This window comes from Siniperca chuatsi, linkage group LG1 (assembly GCF_020085105.1).
Source record: "Siniperca chuatsi isolate FFG_IHB_CAS linkage group LG1, ASM2008510v1, whole genome shotgun sequence".
Classification (NCBI taxonomy): Eukaryota; Metazoa; Chordata; class Actinopteri; order Centrarchiformes; family Sinipercidae; genus Siniperca; species Siniperca chuatsi.
The window spans coordinates 21589721-21608221 of record NC_058042.1 but is presented as its reverse complement, the minus strand read 5'-3'; the positions used below and the strand labels follow the sequence as shown (position 1 = coordinate 21608221).

Below are 18501 nucleotides of genomic sequence, written 5' to 3'. Positions count from 1 at the left end.
TGGGAATGAGTGAGCATGATGGAGTGTAAGGTGCTGCTGCAAGCGGGTTCCTCTGGTACCTTCACGTACACACAGGAAGACACAGTAAGTAGTACACCACACCCGCATATCAGCAGGTTAATCAAGAGGCCAACTTTGTTGGTGCAGGATGTTTAATCTGTTTATGTGGAGGGGATCCCTGTTTCATGTCATCAGGAGCCTGAAGAGCCATTCAGGAAGCTGCTGAGAGCAACTTTTACTTAGGACCTGAGAGAACTCCTGAGCTACAAGAAGGGGTGGGGTTTACCCTGTTGCTATGGCGGTTTCATAATTAATTTACTCACTGTGTTGACAGTGATGGGTTGACAGGTGACCGGTCTGTGTCAGTGAATGCGAAATAATATATTCACATCACACTAAAGCTATTACATTAAATGAATTGCCTGAAAAACCTTGAAGTCCAAATGCATTGCTCTGCTCTGCTGAAAACCTGGAAGCTGTAAAACTGGCAGAATGGGGAAGCTGAACTGCATTACCCAGAGAAGCTAAGAGCTGAAATACATTGCCAGAAAAGCTGGAAGTTGAAATGAACCTCCCGGCTATGTCAGCGGTGCTCTGCCAACTCCACAGCTCTTTTTTCGGAGCAGCGTCTTTGTGTGGCGCCCTGTTGGAGTGTGGAGCTACTCCCTGAAGTGTCTTCGAGGTGATGAGTGTGTGGGTAGAGGACGGAATGTGCACCTTTACAAGTCTGGCTACCATCACCGTGTATAACTCACTTCACCTGTGTTAGCGTTATTACATTACAGTTGAATATTTATTACTATGTCCGTAAACATGCAAGTAAAAAAGAGCACAGAAAGTCATATGCTGGTATTGGTCTTTATTTGCTTAGATTTTTTTCCCCATGTGTACTTTAGGTACGTCACATCTGTGATGTGTCCAGCTGGTACACAGTGCTCACTGAGGTCCTGCGCTGCGGAATGTCATGTAAAAAAAAAGCCATGTATAAAGAGCAACAAAGTCCTTGTAGGAATGAGGTGAGGGTGGATGGATGAGTCAAACAAACACAGGATGAGACGTAACTGTCTACGGTCGATGTAGACTTTGCGCTACTGTGGACTCGACTTCTGCGCGCGCGCAGAGCTCACACGGAGCGGAATGCACGCTAGAGGGCTGAAAGAGGAGAAAGAGAGAAAGACCAGATAAAGCTCTTTGCAGGGACACGTGGATGCAATAAGACGTATTTTGCCAGCGCAGCGTGAGTGTCCGAGCAGCGGTAAAAGTAGAGGAGAGGAGCAGAAGAAAAACGGAGCGCGTGTTCGTCCCCCCGCTTCAGCACTGCAGGGAGGAGACACGCAGAGGAGGAAAGATTCCCTTAAACGCGGTGAGAGTGTCGGATGAGGAGAAGAGGAGAGCGGAGGGCATCGGATAGGCAACAACAAGGAGTAAGTAGTTACACAGAGAGAGAGAACTTGTTCTGAAACTTATTAGCAAACTGCTCCAAACTGGCTGCAACACTCAGGGGCGAATTCGCAAAGAATGAATTGCGGCCGCTGATAGCACCATGAATTGCGCATCATTTGCAATCGCTATCTGCGCCGTCTTAATTCACATCCAGCACACAAAGCACATAAAAGCTTTGCAGCTGCGTGCAATTTTCCATTGTTTTGCGTCTGTTAAGTGTTCATCTGTAATTCTCTGTAGTGGTCCCAGTAATGTTTGTTCTTAAGGTGTACTGAAGTAGCATATCACATGACATGGTTAAGCAACGTTTGAGAACTTATTCTAATTATAATTATAAGTATTCTAATTATCTAATAACTCCCGCTGCTCTTTCATTCGTTTCAATTTGCGGGATGTCTCTTATTTTTCTATGACTCTGTGTGGAGTGATTGTTATTTGGGTGCTTTAACTGTGCGCTCTCCCTCGTGCCTCTGGACGCACTGTAACCACCGTCTCAGTTTCTCACAGTAGCAGGTTTAATGTTGTTTTATATCAGGTACTGTACTGCCCCTTATAAATGTGCTTCAGTTGCCACCAACTCTCGCCCACCAAGGCGCTAATAATTTCACTCTAATTGTGTGTGGCTATTAGCGCTGGTGTTTGTGAATTTGACCTTGTTTTTCATTGAGGCTCATTTGCGTAGAAAGAGGCCAATTTTGTATGCATATTACCTAAATTACATACCTGCAAATAGCACCGGAGCACCGAGACGCTATTTGCTTGGCAGCGCAGTTAGGGGTGCAGTTCACCCTTTGCGGGTGCTTTGAGAAGTACACGGTTTCATTTTGTCGTTATTTATGCAGGTTTAGCGGTCGCAAATCGCAATCCTTCTGTGAATATGCCCCTAAATGTTTTCCACTTCATCTAAGCTAATTTGTACACAATATTAATAAATACATATTTCAGTAAAAAAATAACATGTAGTCTTGAAGTTCATGCATTACTCCACTTGTTTTACTTCTCCATTTAGTGAGAGAGGATGGAGGTGTGTGTGTGTGTGTGTGTGTGTGTGTGCGCGATTATCTCCAGCAGCTCTGCTTCCTGCACAACCGCAGCTCAAATATTTCAACTTGTCAGACAACCAACATAAATGTGTCCCAAAAGCTGCTAAACATCTGGAGTTTCAGTTGTTACACTCAGTTATTCTGATATCTCAAAAGGAGGTGGAGAGTTTCTAAGGTGAAGAAAGATTATTAAGTCACCAGCACATACTGTGTTGGTAAAATCTTCAGGTGGAGGCACTCAACTTAAGTGCTTTCGACCTTTTTTCAATCCTAATAACATTTTATGCATTCAGTATAAAGACTAAATCTTTTAAAGAAAAGGGCAGAAATCAATGCTTGTTGTGGTTGATCTGGTTAGTACAACCATATTGAGGCACATGTGAGCTCCTGGTACAGCAACGGGAGGCATATTGTTTAGTGTAGTCCATTCATCCCCCCAGACATCACACACACACTCCTGCACACACTCACACATGGACACACACACATTCCTACTAGGACTGTGCAATAGGCAGGGGCAGGGTGAATCTGATTGGCTACCCCTAATATGCAGGATATCTGCAATCCCTCTGATTGTTGTGGAGCACTTGACACAGAGTAACACTGTATGAACAGGGACACCCCGGAGTAAATATTGAGCGCACCCAAAGTTAGCTACAAGCTACCACAGCACTATTTGGAGGATACCATAACCTTATTAAGACGATTTTCCTGCAGAAATAGGGACAAAATACTGTGTTATATCATAATATTTCCAAAAGTACTGTAATTATATCTGACAGTGTTTGGCCTTTACATTAATGTGATATCTGTCACCCTCTCACTACATCTGCTATTCAACTTGGTTACTGTAATGTACTGCTGCCGTCTCCATTAAAATGTCTCTCTTCTCCTCTTTTTGACTCCACACAAATTATATCAGAAAACAACAGATACAAAACTGAGCTGTTAGTCTAATTTTCTCTGCTCATAATACCTACCTTAGTTTGGACACCCAGCCTGGTAAACAGAAATCACAACACACCTCTCACTCACCTGCTTAAAAGTAATATAAACATAAAAGCAGTTATTTCATAAAGACCTCAGCCCTCTTTCTCCATCCCTCTTTGTCTTACCAGACAGACCAACAAACTATGTCTTCCTTATTACTCTATCTTTCAAACACTCATACTCTGACCATTTCCATTCCCTCACAGGACTGCACAGACACTTACACGCCAAATGTTGCAGCATGAATGGGAGAAAATGCCTGAGGACTAAATGCTAGTGCTTGATTGATGCTTTCACCAGTCAGGATTTAAAGGTCGCTTAAAGTCCCCATCAGTGATATATTTATAAGGACATGTAAAATTAACAGCTATATGTGTTTGACCAGAGTAAGAGAGCAGAGACAGGGAGGGGAAAACGTGTGAGGAAAAAAATCTCAATGCCATTTTCTCATTTCCCCTGACAGTGGCAGCTCCAGACTTATTGGACCCTAAATCTGCCACTCACAACACCAAGCCCCGCCTCTCCTTCTCCACAAAGCCAATCACACTGACTCCCGGGGAGGAGAGTGAGGTGAGAGAAAAAAAGAGAGAAGTCCAGATTTTAAAATAAATTTTTTATTCATTTTTTCACAAGGTGCATATTCCACAGTGGGTGGAAAAGGCTCGCCTACAATGTCCTTTCGGCATTATTATAGGTTATTTCAGGGGACCTCCTGTATGTATGTGGGTTGATTGATCAGTTGAAGTGTTGTAGGTGGTTGCCACAGTGATGAAATGGAAGACGGTGACAGCCATCTTTCTTTTGGTGGTTCTGTACCTGGTGATGGGAGCAGCAGTCTTCAGATCCCTGGAGCAGCCTCACGAGAGGTAGGTTATTTATTTATTTATATATATCAACCTGTCTGCCGTCCACCCATCTATCCATCCTCTATTAATCCATACATCCATTTACCCATCATACCCCTGTTATTGACATTCTGTCTACTAGCTGTAAATTGCTCACGCCTTTCAGGCATTTCTTGAATGCTACTGAAAGCTGGAGGTATTAAGTCCCTTCTAAAAGGTTGCATGTGGATTATTAACCTATTTAAAAACTTTTTAATTGTGAAAATTGAGAATTGTATCTTTATTTAGGTTACTAATTTTTCAAAGTAATTTGATTTTTAATGACAATTTTCCACTTCTAAAACCCCTCTGATAAAGGTACATAATGACATTTGTCTAAATACTGTATAAGGAAAAATATTAGTCCTATAGTGCTGCTGGATATTATTACAATCTTCAACAGCGTCAATCATAGAACACTAATTCTGCATAGACTGAACTAATATTTAGGGCTTTCTGGTACAGAATTGTGTTGTGTCTAGATGGCAGTGGCTATGCTGTTGCAACTGGTAATAACTAATCTGAGTGGCTCACTATAACGTGTGGAGTCCCCCAGGGTTCAATAATTGGGCCTCTATAATTCAAGCGCTATATGCTTTGGGCCAAAATCCTGCAGATTTTGTTTCCACAGCTACACAGACGATGTCCAGATTTACTTAGCTTTTCCATCAAATTACTCTTTTTACCCACATTTAAATAAAGACTGAGATTAAGTAATTCCACCATAGAGGAAAGACCTAGTGTTGAACTCAAATAGAGTTCATACTGGCTTCGGTTAGAGAACAGAGTGCTCTGCTAGTGCTGCTGCTAGTTTGCCGATCACTGAATGGCTTAGAGCCAAAATATTACTATCACAAGTTGTTATAGTGCACAGTTGAAGGACCCAAATGCAGAACACAAGGAAGTGGTATTTGGATGAGATAGCAGCCGTTTTTATTATATACTGCAAGTAAACACTGGGGGATGTGAGCTCTTCCGGAGCAGCGAGGCTCCGGGGATGAAGACAGGGAGTGTAGGTACTGGCTCCGTCAAAACCAGGGAGCAAGTCCAAACAAAGCAAACACATCCGACAGGGAGCAGGCAAAGATACAAAACTCCACAGTACAGGCAAGGTCCAAGGAACAAAGAATTAATACAACTGAACTCACGGTAAGAAATGCCGGGATGCTGGACACGGGAACAAAGTACAACGAAAAATGCACGACAGGGACAACAACCCAACAATGAACAAAGGAAAAGACCCGGACTAAATACACTAAAGTAGGTGAGACAACGGGACACAGCAATCAATCAAGGAGGGGCCAACAATCTAAACTGAAGGGAAACCAAACAAAGACAGGAAGTAAAACCACAAGGGGAGGAGAATACTACAAAATAAAACAGGAAACAGGACAAAACCTCAAACTATGACACAAGTTATTTTCACACAGTTTAAACAAAATCAGCACTTATTAATTTAGGAGACTTTGCTGTACAGTCATCAGTCATTGACACTTACTGTTATCTCTTTGAAGGGTTTTGAGAAAGGTGCACACTGTTTTTGAAATATGAAGACACAATCACTAATATTTCTCAACCTTGCTTACTTTCTCTCCTTTCTTTCTCCTAGTGCCCAGCGTTTGGCCATCCTGTCCCAGAAGCTGGAGTTCCTGTCTAGACACTCCTGTGTCAACCAGAGCCAGCTGGAGGAGCTGGTTAAGGTGAGACTTACCTCACATTAAAAAGTGATGTATGTATTGTACAAGGTTGTAATTCAGCACAGCTGCAGTGGTTCCAGAACCATGGACAGCTCCTACAGCTTCACAGGAGTAGAAGGATCAAATGTTGAGCCACAGAGACTTTGTTTCTGATTTTGTTAGTCCAGTCCTGTTGCCAATTCTGAACTATTAACTCCTTCTGGGGCTCCTACATTCACCTTAATGCATTCTCTTTGACAGCTCCAGATTTTTGCCTTGCCTACGGTTATCTCAAGTTTGATATATTTCCATCTTTAATTCATTAGACAGGCAAGCACACAAACGCATGTTTCCTGCCTGCACCGCTACAAGAAACACATGGCTCAAAAGCACCTTGTTAAATATTTCATAGTAATATTATTTAGAGCAGCAAGAAAGTAACACTATGTGGTATTTATTCAAAATTTGAGGATGATTTGAGTGTCTAATGGTAACTCTTTGATGACTGTAGATCTGAAACACTAATTTGAACACAAATCTCTCTCTCTCTCTCTCTCTCTCCCCCTACAGCAAGTTGTGTCTGCGATCCGTTCAGGAGTAAACCCGGCAGGGACAATGACCAACCACAGCAGCCTGTGGGACCTGAGCTCTGCCTTCTTCTTTGCTGGGACTGTCATCACAACCATTGGTAGGACACACACACACACACGAGGGACATATAGCACCTCTGTGTTTATTTAGACCAGTGGTTCAGACATCAGATTTTTTGTGGTGTGAATGTGTATTTGTCTGATGTGTCACACTCCTTAGTATGTATCACAGTATGACTTCTAATCATTTAAATGTCCTTTCAAGTAAGTGAATGTGTTATGTATGCCTTTCTGTGCACACTCCTGCTGTTACGGTCAGTTATGTAAAATGACTTACTGCTGTGAGAAGTGGAGGGGTCACTGACTCTATATCCGCTTCCCGGATATAATCAAACTAGCATTCAGTGCCGTCTCCATGGCCATACATTTACCGTGCATGCATGTGTGTGTTCAGTGGATGTTATGTCTCCATGCGCTCACTCTCTCTCATACTCCTCTTATTACCCTTCTTGTTTCCTTTTGCTTCTTTTGTTTTGTAGACAGTCACTTACTCACACCATCTTGTAGGAGCACTGTAACACATGAATAAATAGTAATTCATCTCACCTGTTGCTTTGTTATATCTGATCATCTGATCACATGGCTTAGGTAGTTTCACTTATTACGATGAGTGTTTACATGAGTGCACTGTTGTGGGAAGCATGAACTGGTGACATATTTCTCAGTCTCTTTTTCTTTCTGTCCTCTCTGCAGGTTTTGGGAACATCTCTCCTCACACAGAAGGTGGAAGGATTTTCTGCATTGTCTATGCGTTGCTAGGGATACCTCTCTTCGGCTTCCTTTTGGCTGGTGTAGGAGATCAGCTCGGCACCATATTCGGCAAGGGCATCGCCAGAGTGGAGAAAATGTTCATGGTGAGTCTGGAGTGACATACACAAACACATAGCATGGACAGACACACAGATACTGTATTTCACAGGAGAGTTTACTCACAGCACTCTCAACAATGTCCTCACCCACACCAGCTCTTTTAGATCATATTTACAAAGGCCGACATCTGATTTAACTAGCATGCTACTCACTGATTTAGGCAAAGCATGTGGTAAGAGTAAGTGAGATGGTTAAACCCTATATCATAGTACATAATAATCTGATGACATAATACTGATATATTCTGTGATATAGTTCATTTTCTGTACAATCAATAGAGTTGAAAGTGTTTTGTCACATTGATGCAAAACTACATTACCATAAAGAATTTGGGTAGACTCCATCCCTCAGAGATGTATCCTCCTCCTTCTTTGAATTCTTTTATTAAAAGGACCTTGCAGTGCCGTGGTTTCACACTTTTACTGTTTCTTTTAACATGAGTTTCCCCAGTGGGAATTAATCCCTGATGATGAATTTTCAGTAACAAGGTCAGCTTGGTTTTTAACCCTTTGTGTTATTGATCTTTTGTATTCGTGGCCTTTTAAACTGTTAAGAATCCGATTCTCTGCAGGCTGAGCTGGTTTAGAAGCCATGAACAAAAACAGTTGGCCACAAAATGTGCAGCCTAGAGCTCATAGTATGTAGGTGTGCTATGTGTGTGTAAATGGTACTTTAGATGAAGTGCAAACAAAATCTTTGAATTTAATTTACATGTGGATGAATAATTCTCCAGCTGAGTGACATAGTGAGAGGATTCCTGTGCAAAAGTGGAAAATTTAAGCCGTAAACTTGCTAATGATTGCCACTTTTAATTAAAAGCAAGTACAGTAGGTCGGTCTTTAAGCAGCTGACTCCAGAGCTCAAACTGAGTATATAAAGTCTCTTATTCTCTGGTCCAAACTCATTAAAATGCTAAAACTATGTGAATGAGAAGTAGGTCTCCTTGTAGTTGTTGTTGTTGAATAGTACATTTTCATGTTGATTCATTTATTTGTCATGTTATCTGAATTTTCAGTTAAAGACAGTGTTTCTAAGATGAGATGGGTCAGGCTGAAAAGTTTTTAAAGTTGGAGTTGCTGTTGTGAATAATTTGCTTTCTAGACTAGAGCAGGAATCTGACTACAGAGTGTGTAACTTAAAATGATTTGCTCCTTCTGCTGCTCTCAGGGCACCCGAGGGACTCAGTAATGAATATCATGAGTGAGGCTGAGGACAGAGGACAAAAGTTCATTGTGTAAGCGTGTGTTTGTGTGTGTGTTTGTCAAAGCCTCATTGCTCTGTGCCCAGATTGTACGACACTGCAGCATTACCCTCAGTGAATACTGTGAATGTCTTTTCTTTTCTACTGCACCCAAGGGACCAATTGATGGAATAATGCTATTACTGCTGACAGCGTCTGGCTGTTTTACCATTTCACTTCAAAAGCAGTTTTCTTTTCAACAATGTGCCGTATCTGTTATGTGTCTGGTCCAGACTGAAATATCTCAATAACTATTGGATGGATTGCCAAGAAATGTTGTACAAACATTCATGGTTCCCAGAGGATGAATTGATTTGACATTTGGTTTTGAGTGAAATGTCTCAACAAATATTGGATGGATTGCCATGAAATTTGTTACACACCTTAATGTCCAACTTGGAATGAATTGTAATAAGTTTGGACAAAATTTCATTTTGTCCAATACTTGTAAAACTCATGACATTCCCATCATTCTCAGCTGTACTTTGTTTAGTGCTGATTAGCAAATTTTAGCATGCTAACATGCTAAACAAGGATGGTGAACATGGTAAACATTACACCTGCTTAACATTAGTATGTTAGCATTGTCTCTCTACTTTATGTCTCACAACAGCTCACAACAGATGCCTCTGTACCTGATGAAGAGCCAGTTTGGGCTGAAATGTTGTCTATTCTTTGTAAATGTAATAAGCAGTGTTGCGAGTCCTTGTGAAACAGATATCTACAATACAGTATCTTGTTTAGACTCAAGAAAAATGTGCGTCTGTTTTTTTTACATTGATAGCATTGTCACTGTGTGCATGGTAGCATTCTGATGTTAGCATTTTAGCACTGTGCTAAATAAGTACATCCTCCCAGAGCCGCTAGCATGACTGTAGACTCTTTGTCTTATTATGCATCAAAAACAGTATAAGCCCATACCCTGTATATAGGCCCAGATGGCCTTTCCTTTCATATTGACTGCCGCACAACGTTCATCTTGCTATGGTTTGAACATAATTTCACTTACTTCTCGCTGCTGGACAAGGTGACAAATGTACATATTTTAGCATAAAAATATCTACATTGGCTCTGGATTCTCTCTTTCAACCACCTGCTTGCCATCACTCCAATAGCTCCAGTGAAGAGGCAAATAATTTGCGGTTTACATTACAGCTTTCCTCAGCTTTTGTACCAAAGAACTTCAACAAACCATGAACACTTAGGGCCACAGCTTTATGTACGTTCGCAGTGATCACCAACAGACCAAACAGATCAGATCTCTAGAAGTTGTAAATGTACCTGTCGCACAGTTAAAATCCACTATCATATCGCTAATTTCCTCTGCTTCTCTCTCTCGCTCGCTCTCCTGCAGCACTGGGACATCAGTCAGACAAAGATCCGCATTATCTCCACCCTGCTGTTTGTGTTGTTCGGCTGCCTGCTGTTTGTGGCGCTCCCAGCAGCAATCTTTAAACACATCGAGGGTTGGTCTGCGCTGGAGTCCCTTTACTTTGTGGTCATCACCCTGACTACCATAGGATTTGGAGACTTTGTGGCAGGTACAAACACACAGGCAGTGAATATCGAATATCAACACAGACAGACACTTCAAACCTTTCTGTATCTCTGCATCATGACTGTATATCTCATCGGGTGGACTGTTTTGGATTCTACTGAATATAACACAGCCATTGTCTCTGTCTGCCTCTGTCTCCTTGTCTAGGTGGTTCAGAAATAGAGTACTTAGATTACTATAAACCAGTTGTATGGTTCTGGATTCTGGTGGGACTAGCCTACTTTGCTGCCATCCTCAGCATGATAGGGGACTGGCTCAGAGTCATCTCCAAGAGGACGAAAGAAGAGGTATGAGACTGTTGGTGTCGTCATTCTTTCTTTTTCTCTCTACATACCTATTTATCTGTTGATGTATATGTTTCCGCCTTCTTTATCTCTCTGTCCTTCCATCTCTCTTTCAGCAACACAGCTTATTTGTGCTACTCGGTTACAGTGCCACGTCCCTGCCTCAACTTTTGCCCTCTGCTTAACTTCATTTCAATGATAAGACTGTTTTCTAATCCAATCCACTGTCTGCCATCCAAACACATAAACACAGTCATAGGCCAATACTGAACATCTCCAGAGAGAAAGAAAGAGATCATTTGGACAATGTGTGATGATGTCCTTATCTCAAAATTTATCTAGAGCTGTCTGTGCTCTAAATACAACACAGGTTATGCAAATAAATTCAGTTGTTTCCTGGGAGTTTTCACAGGGGCCCTCAATTGAAAAACCTGGCAGTTCCCATCCAGAATGGTAGAGTCGACACCTTTGTTGTAATTAGATTTCAATGGGGTTTTAGTGAGAGGTGAGTGTGAATAAAGATTTGGTTATACATTTTAGCCAGTTCTTAACTAACAAACATAATTCTCATATAAGAGTTTCACTCTTGTATCTTTGACAAGAACATGATGACATGATGACATGACATGGTGTACCCATTAGTTAAACATAATTAGTTGAATGATACCGGTTTGCAACTGTTAGGTGTCGATGCATGATCAATTGTGTGTGTGTGTGTGTGTGTGTGTGTGTGTGTGTGTGTGTGTGTGTGTTCACTGATGCTCCCCATGGGTTGTCATTCTGAAGTCCTGCTGAGATATGCCATAATCTTACTGACCTGTAAATGTGTGTGTGTGTTATTATCATCAGGAACTGTGATATAGTCAGACCTAGAGACTGTATTTGAGGTGTGCGCACAGGGGTCTCTTCAGCCCTGAAGTGAGTGATACCAGAATGGCTCTAAGGCAGCTCCAGTACCCCTTTGATGAGATATTAAGACAAAATAAGCATATTAGTGTTTTGGCTCAGGGCTCTGCAAACCCCTACTTCACTTCTTCCTTTTGTGTGTCAGTCTGCCTTTTCTTGTCTTTTCTGTCTCTGTCAGTGTTTTATCAAACTGCCCTTATTTTGAAGTGGATTTACTTACAGTATAGAATTTGTGAATAAGAACAGAAGCAACACTGAAAGACTTGGCTATATTCATTAGGAGTAATTGGCCTGTCTGTCGTTAGGTGTCATGATACTGCGTTCGTAACATTTGTAGAAAAACTACAGAACACAGAGTTTGCTCTCACTTAGCTCTAATGTTACTTGTACTGTTTTTTTACTGTCAAAGGCAAAAACATTTTTGTAATGAAAGACCTCATAGACCTGATGTCTGATACACAGACTCGTCCCTTCCGGCAAAGTGCTAAACAGTGTTTTGCTCCATTTGTATTGCAGCATTTCATGGCCTCGTGTCACAGTGGGTATACAGAGTAAAAATCTATGTGGTGTAGCAGAGAAAACCTCTATTCATATCGGATTCTGTGGTTATCTGAAGACAGACAGACAGTGAGGTGTTTAATTAATTTAAATTGAGATGTACAGATAGTAATGCAATGGCTGTGTTTCCCAAAACTGATTTTTTTTTCATAAATTTAGCTCAAAATTCAGCTTTAGAAGTCAGATGAAAAAATGCAGCAGCATGCTCTCTGCAACATAATGTCTCTGCTGTAACATCATGCTCTGTTCCACCAGAAATATACATATTATTGCTATTTAGTTATTTAAGGTGTACTCAGCTGTGTGTTTGTGTATGTGTGTGTCACATTTTACATGGCTGATTAATACTCTGTGACATCCTACGTAGTTGCAGATACATTGTTTTATTGTAATTGAGTTGACTTCCTGGTCAGTGTAATCGTCACTCTCCGTTTCACTCTTTCTCTCTCGCTCTGTTTTCTCTTTTAAAGGCTGAACACAAAACACACACACAGTGTGCTATGAATGCAGACTCTTTAGATCATTAAAGGACTGTACTGTTGCCATTACATTTATCAACTTGTGGAAAAAAATCATATAGACAAAAAATAAAAACAGTCAAACATGGACAAAAGGGATAATGTGATTTGGTGATCGACTGGCAAGTCTTGGATGTTCGAGTATCCTTGAATGCACCAACAAGCAAAGTTGTCAGAGCAGTGACAGTTTGAATTTAATTGCAATAACACATGGAGATAATTTACAGAACCTTTGTCAAATAAAGTAAAGTTGGAACATTATAACAAAGCTCCTCCGCATGTTGATTTTTATATTGTGCTGAACTGAATGGAAACTGCTGTCCAGAAGGTGCCTGGAAATGTGCTACAGTAATGCACAGTACTGCAGACCACTGTTAATAGCCTTCCTCATACAAAACCACCAAAAAGGTCCTTTAAAGGTTATTTCTAAATGCCGTTCCACGTGTTCTCTTCTACTCTATTTTTCCTTTTCTTTATTTCTCTCTATTTTATTTCATTTTCATTTTATATTTTAGCCATTTAACTGACACTGTCATGAAAACAGGCATTGTTTGCTGAACAGTTCACACAACAGTTTCAAGAATCAAACCTGCCATCCATGTGAATCCCTCCGTTCTATCTTCTAACTTCTCTCTCTCTCTCTCTCTGCTTGCAGGTAGGAGAGATCAGAGCTCATGCTGCAGAGTGGACGGCTAACGTCTCAGCAGAGTTCAAAGAAACACGTCGCCGTGTTAGCGTTGAGATCTACGATAAGTTCCAGCGTGCCACGTCAATTAAACGCAAACTGTCGTCAGAGCTGGGATTTAGCCCTGGCCCTGAGCTCACTCTGCCCAGGAGGACCGTGTCAGTCAATTTCAACGATGAACGGGACAGGAACGAGAAGCAGGCCGAGCTGGAGGGCCTGATGACACCTCTGGCAAAAAACGGTGGTTTGTTCATGAACGGATTAGACCCAGAGAGAGGAGATAGCTCAGTCATTGAACACCTCAAGTAGAAAGAGGACGGTCAACACCTTTCGAGATCTTTCCATGGTTTTTCCATGTGTCATCCTTGGTGGCATCAGTGCTGAGAGCAGAGTTGCTCGACCAAATGAACTGTTTTTATTCAAAAATCAAGTAACAATGATAAAGTGGTGCTTTGTGACCCCAACAGTGACATCTTCACCCCTCTACAGGGATGTAAGCCTTGTTCATGAACACTCCAGTGGATTTTTTGACAGTGGGTCAGTTTTCTCACTTCATCCCGCCAGTGAACAGAACATAAGTTTATCTTGTTGAAATCAACAGCTAACCCTTGCTAAAGGACAAAAGACATTTAGAGAAAAAAACACATAAAAGTGCAGTTTTTGGTAACCTAATATCTAAAAGTCAGAAGAATATCCATGATGCCTGTCTGTGTTTGCAACACTTCAATATTTTACATTCTAACAATTTAGGATAAATTTTTACAACGCAGCTTTACAACTTACGAATAATTTTGTTTTTGTTTGTTGCCATTTTCTTTCTTTATTGAGTTGTCAGTTTAGTCAGTTGATGTTATACAGGCAGTCAGGAAACATAGGGAAGAGAGAGAGAGAGAGAGAGAGAGAGAGAGAGAGAGAGAGAGAGAGGTATTACATGCAACAAAGGTCCCCGGCTGGATCAAACCATGGGCGGTGCAGTTATATGGTGTGTGGCTTTACCCCTCGGCCATGTTTTTAAGAAGGACGCTGCTGTTTGCCATCTGCATTCAGAACAACACTGACAATCCCAGAAGGATGTTAACTGAAACATGTAAGAGATGTTACATATATGGTGGGATGTGATGATATGAGAATTGTAAATGTTACAGAAGATCATGTCTGAACTACAAAGATGGTGGACTCGTGATGGGGAGAGGTAGATTTTGTGCTAAATGACTGCAGAATGTAAAGATGTTGAGATTGTGAGATGGTGGGATTTGATATTGTTTGAACTACAGATGAGATGGAGCAGTGTGCTCTATTGAACTACACAAATGGAGGACTGTGATGTTGATCAAGCTACAAACTGAGTACAGAGAATTTCTAGATTGAGCTCACATTAGTGGCTAATTTGTCAGATTTCCCACCTGGGAAAAGTTGATAACTCTAATGTTGAAATATTTGCAGCTCTGAAAAATGTCAGTCCTTCACAAAAACTAAAATATAAGACTTAAAAGCATATGCAGTTTAAAGTCTTTCTGTATATAATTTCCACTATTGTAATCGGCTGAATCAACTGAATATATTGTGGAATAGTAGCTTAGGTAAAAGAGGTTACAGGGTAGGATACTGAATTTATTATCTATTGCTTATTACAGATGGGTTTCTAACAATTATAATCACTACCACAGACCACTGAAATTGCTTTCATTTATTTTTGGCATATTTTTCCTCCAAACCTGGTACAACATGTACTGTAGTTAAATGTTTAATTTACACATTCAGTTTAAATAGTTACTGTCGTTATCAACAACAAGTATAAGCCATTTCAAAGTATAACTTCCTTCCCATCATTCAAACATGGTTTTGAGTAACCAAAGAGTGATGTCTCTATCTTACCTTTAAACTGGAGGATGTGTAGCTTCTTATCAGAGCTAAGAATTTACTCTGTTTGATCACTGTAGTTTCCAGCAGTCCTACAGTCTTGTTGTTTGGAGTGTAGTGAGTCTTTACTCCTACTTTTGATGTCTTTATAATGTTGTCACCTCAACATTTTGTTTTTTTTATGGAAGGCATCAATAGATGATATAACTCTTCTTAGTTTTAAAGAAGAGGAAGAAGATGGATGTGGTTCAAAGTGGTCAAAGTGTGTCTTTCTGATTCTGGATGTAGTTTTTAAAAGGAATTAGAGCACTGAGTGGCTCTATGCGGCAATTTGTCAAACAATTGCTGTGCCTTAAACTCTTTACTTTGCCAAACCAAGGCCGAGCACAACAAACTGGGAGGTGGACAACTGATTTAACAAGAGTTCATACTTATTTTTGTGTTATCAGTGACAATTATTTACTTCAACTGAGGAAAATGAGGTGTTTTATAAGCCCAAAGCGGTTGGTCTGTATCCAGTCCAACAAAACAAAATCAGTTGTTCACACTCATGATGTTCTGCTGGGCTGGATCCACATGTGGCCATATTCATTCAATAGTGTTTTTATATTAATATAATTTGTATGGCTCAGTGGATAAAGTAAGTAGACTGTTGCAGGCTCTTATCTGTTTTAGTGTCTGGAAGCAGAAAATGTTCTGGGAAATTGTAGCAGTCACATATGAATGATGCAGTGACCCTTTGAGCTGAAATGTTCATTTATACTCTGACACATAATGTATCGGAGAATCAGATTGGCCTCTGACACATTTTGCGTGTCAGAGGTTATTCCAGCAAACGTTTCAGTTTCTACTCTCTGCTGACCGACCCAAAGCTGCTATAGCTCACAGTAAACTATTTTTGAGTAGTGCTACCAAATATGCAAATAATTGCAAGAAATGTCAATTACAAGGAAATGTATCTGATCTCTGTCTGTCATTGTCAGCTGTCATACCGCTGGTGTCCTGGAGAACATTGTATCTAATTTAATCAATTTACTGTGGACATTTATGAACTGAAGGATAAGAGTGTGAGAAACTTGGAGAAATTGAATCATTTGTGTTTACATTGTTGAGATATTATGGTTTGATAGGTGGATTCACGGATTTGCACACTGACAGGTCATGAAAGTTTCAATGCTACAGTTCAAGAATAAATTCTGTTTTAATGCCCAGCTTCACACACACACACACACACACACACACACACACACACACACACACACACACACAATGAGGGTTTTCTTCCATGTGTGTACGCCTGCCATTGAAAATGCACTTTGATTTAACAGCCTTTGAACGTAACAACATGCTATACTGTAGCTTCCACAGCTAACCAGTCCATCCAATCAGAAGGCTTCAATTTTGTTGCTATGTGGCATTAACGACAACTACACGGTTTAACACACAAACTTTTCACTTTAACAATCCAAGCAAGAGAATTTTACCCTCAGATTATTAACCACATACATGAGGAGTGTGAAACCAATTTAACAACTTAACAAAATGATTCATGTTGAGAATTTACTGAGAGGGTTTTGAATGAATCTAGTGAATGTAATGACAAAGAAAAGAAGAAATAAGTCTGTGGTGCAGCTTGTAGTTTTATATGGTATCAATGATATGCTGAGAACAGCAGGTAAAAAACCTAATGAATCATAAACCTTGCTATAAGGATTTGGTTACTATTATTTGAGCTTTTTTCAGTCCTAACTGACTTGTATCTGCGAGAAAGGATTATTTTAATTCTATCAGACGTCCTAACGAGTCTTTAAGAAGCCCACTGGACATCCTAATTGTGCTGATAGAAAGATGGAATATACTGTAGATGTTTTGACTTTTACTATAGCAGTCTCTATGGTTCAGTACTAACACTGAATGGAAACAGTATTACACTGTGTAGTTGCTGGTTGGTCTGCCTTTGCCTTCTGTCTTTGCTATTCAGTTTGTTAGCATGACATTGTTACGCAATCATCTTATTTAGCTGTGCTAAAATGAAACTAAGACTTTTATTTTCTGTTAATGTGCTAGATATGTTAATACTTTTTATGACGACGTTTTTTTTTCCTAAACTGTATGTTTGTACTTGTAGTGTTTCAACACTGTGAGTCTGGGAGAACACATTGTATTAATAATGTCTGTAGAGCTTGTCTAAACACAATGTAACAAGGAGTTTTATACAATATATGACTTGAAAATATAACAGATTTTAATTCTTTCTCTGTTTGCTGTGTTATTCAAAGTGCGCAACCTTTGCTGTTGGTTCTGTGTAACTAGAAGAATATGCGTCATATGATAAGTCATTTTTGTACAGTTATTGCTGCTGTCCTCACAGAAATTCCCAAACAACAAAAGAAGATAGATCCTAAGCTCTTCCATCTCCATTACAAAAAGTTCAACCTCATTAGTTACTTGGTGTGTAAATGATAATTGAATTTAATGCTAACATTTGCAAAACTTTACTGGGCTAAAAAGCAGGGTTTCTCTACCCTGTCTGGTTAAAAGTTTCAATTCTAACTCTGACCCCATCCAGTGGTCATAAGTGTACTCTGTTACACCTGTAACCACACCTAACAGTGATGTCATGGTGTACTGACACACCCTGGAGTACACTTCTACATCATTGCAGCAAAGTGAGTAGTTAAACCACTGAAGGTAAAAACAACAACAAGAATTTCAGTTGCTCTGAGATGCTCAGAAATACAAGAGGCAGAGATACTGCGTAAGGTGAAAGGGACAGGTGCATGCAGGTGTTCTTGTGGTGGAAACTCATAAGATAATAGTTAATACTTATGTTTCATGTTCATGAAACATCATTATAACTCTGCATGTATTCATGTGGTATAACATTATTGATTTTTTGTGTGATGCAGCATGTTGATGACCTTACACCTCGACCCAGAGCATTGTGCCGCAGACTCTTGTTTGATGAAGACAAACAAACTTCAGAGGTGCTATTCCAAAGTCTAGACTTAAACACAATCAGTGCTTGTGCTTTTAATTTGAATATAACAAATAGAGTAAATCAGGCCACGCTGTGCCATCCAATAGATAAGAAGTCAAGAGGTGTACAATCAGGATTTGCTGTAACTGGTGCATGGGGTTTACCACCCTCCGTGAGGAATATATAAATACTAGTTGTATGCTTGTGTAAATTCAGTCGCTTTGTAAACTGATTCATTGGTTTTAATAAAGGTCTTTTAAAAACTCGTGACTCATGACGTTGCCTCCAACCCTTTGATTTCAACCACAAAACTGGGGTTGCGAACTCAGATTGGACAAGAGCAAGCTACCACAGTA

At 40.2% G+C, this 18501-nt stretch overlaps 1 protein-coding gene across 2 annotated transcripts; it reads left to right on the top strand.

Annotated features, from left to right (window-relative positions):
• Positions 1 to 914: 914 nt before the first annotated feature.
• On the top strand, positions 915 to 17419 carry kcnk2a (potassium channel, subfamily K, member 2a). 2 transcript variants are annotated; one of them, XM_044180523.1, is made up of 9 exons: positions 915 to 1424; positions 3940 to 4046; positions 4230 to 4342; positions 5970 to 6060; positions 6607 to 6724; positions 7380 to 7540; positions 10151 to 10337; positions 10502 to 10641; positions 13276 to 17419. In XM_044180523.1, coding segments are annotated over exons 1-9 (1257 nt in total). In that variant the 5' UTR covers positions 915 to 1423; the 3' UTR covers positions 13615 to 17419. The 2 variants fall into 2 exon arrangements, with proteins under 2 accessions (XP_044036458.1, XP_044036507.1); XM_044180572.1 differs by lacking the exon at positions 3940 to 4046.
• The last annotated feature ends 1082 nt before the right edge of the window (positions 17420 to 18501 follow it).

What these genes read in the sequence shown, in the direction of transcription:
- kcnk2a (XM_044180523.1), top strand. An exon ending in CTGGAGCAGCCTCACGAGAG is followed by an intron (nt 4,343 to 5,969) that starts GTAGGTTATTTA and finishes TCTTTCTCCTAG; the next exon opens with TGCCCAGCGTTTGGCCATCC. An exon ending in ATTTGGAGACTTTGTGGCAG is followed by an intron (nt 10,338 to 10,501) that starts GTACAAACACAC and finishes CTCCTTGTCTAG; the next exon opens with GTGGTTCAGAAATAGAGTAC.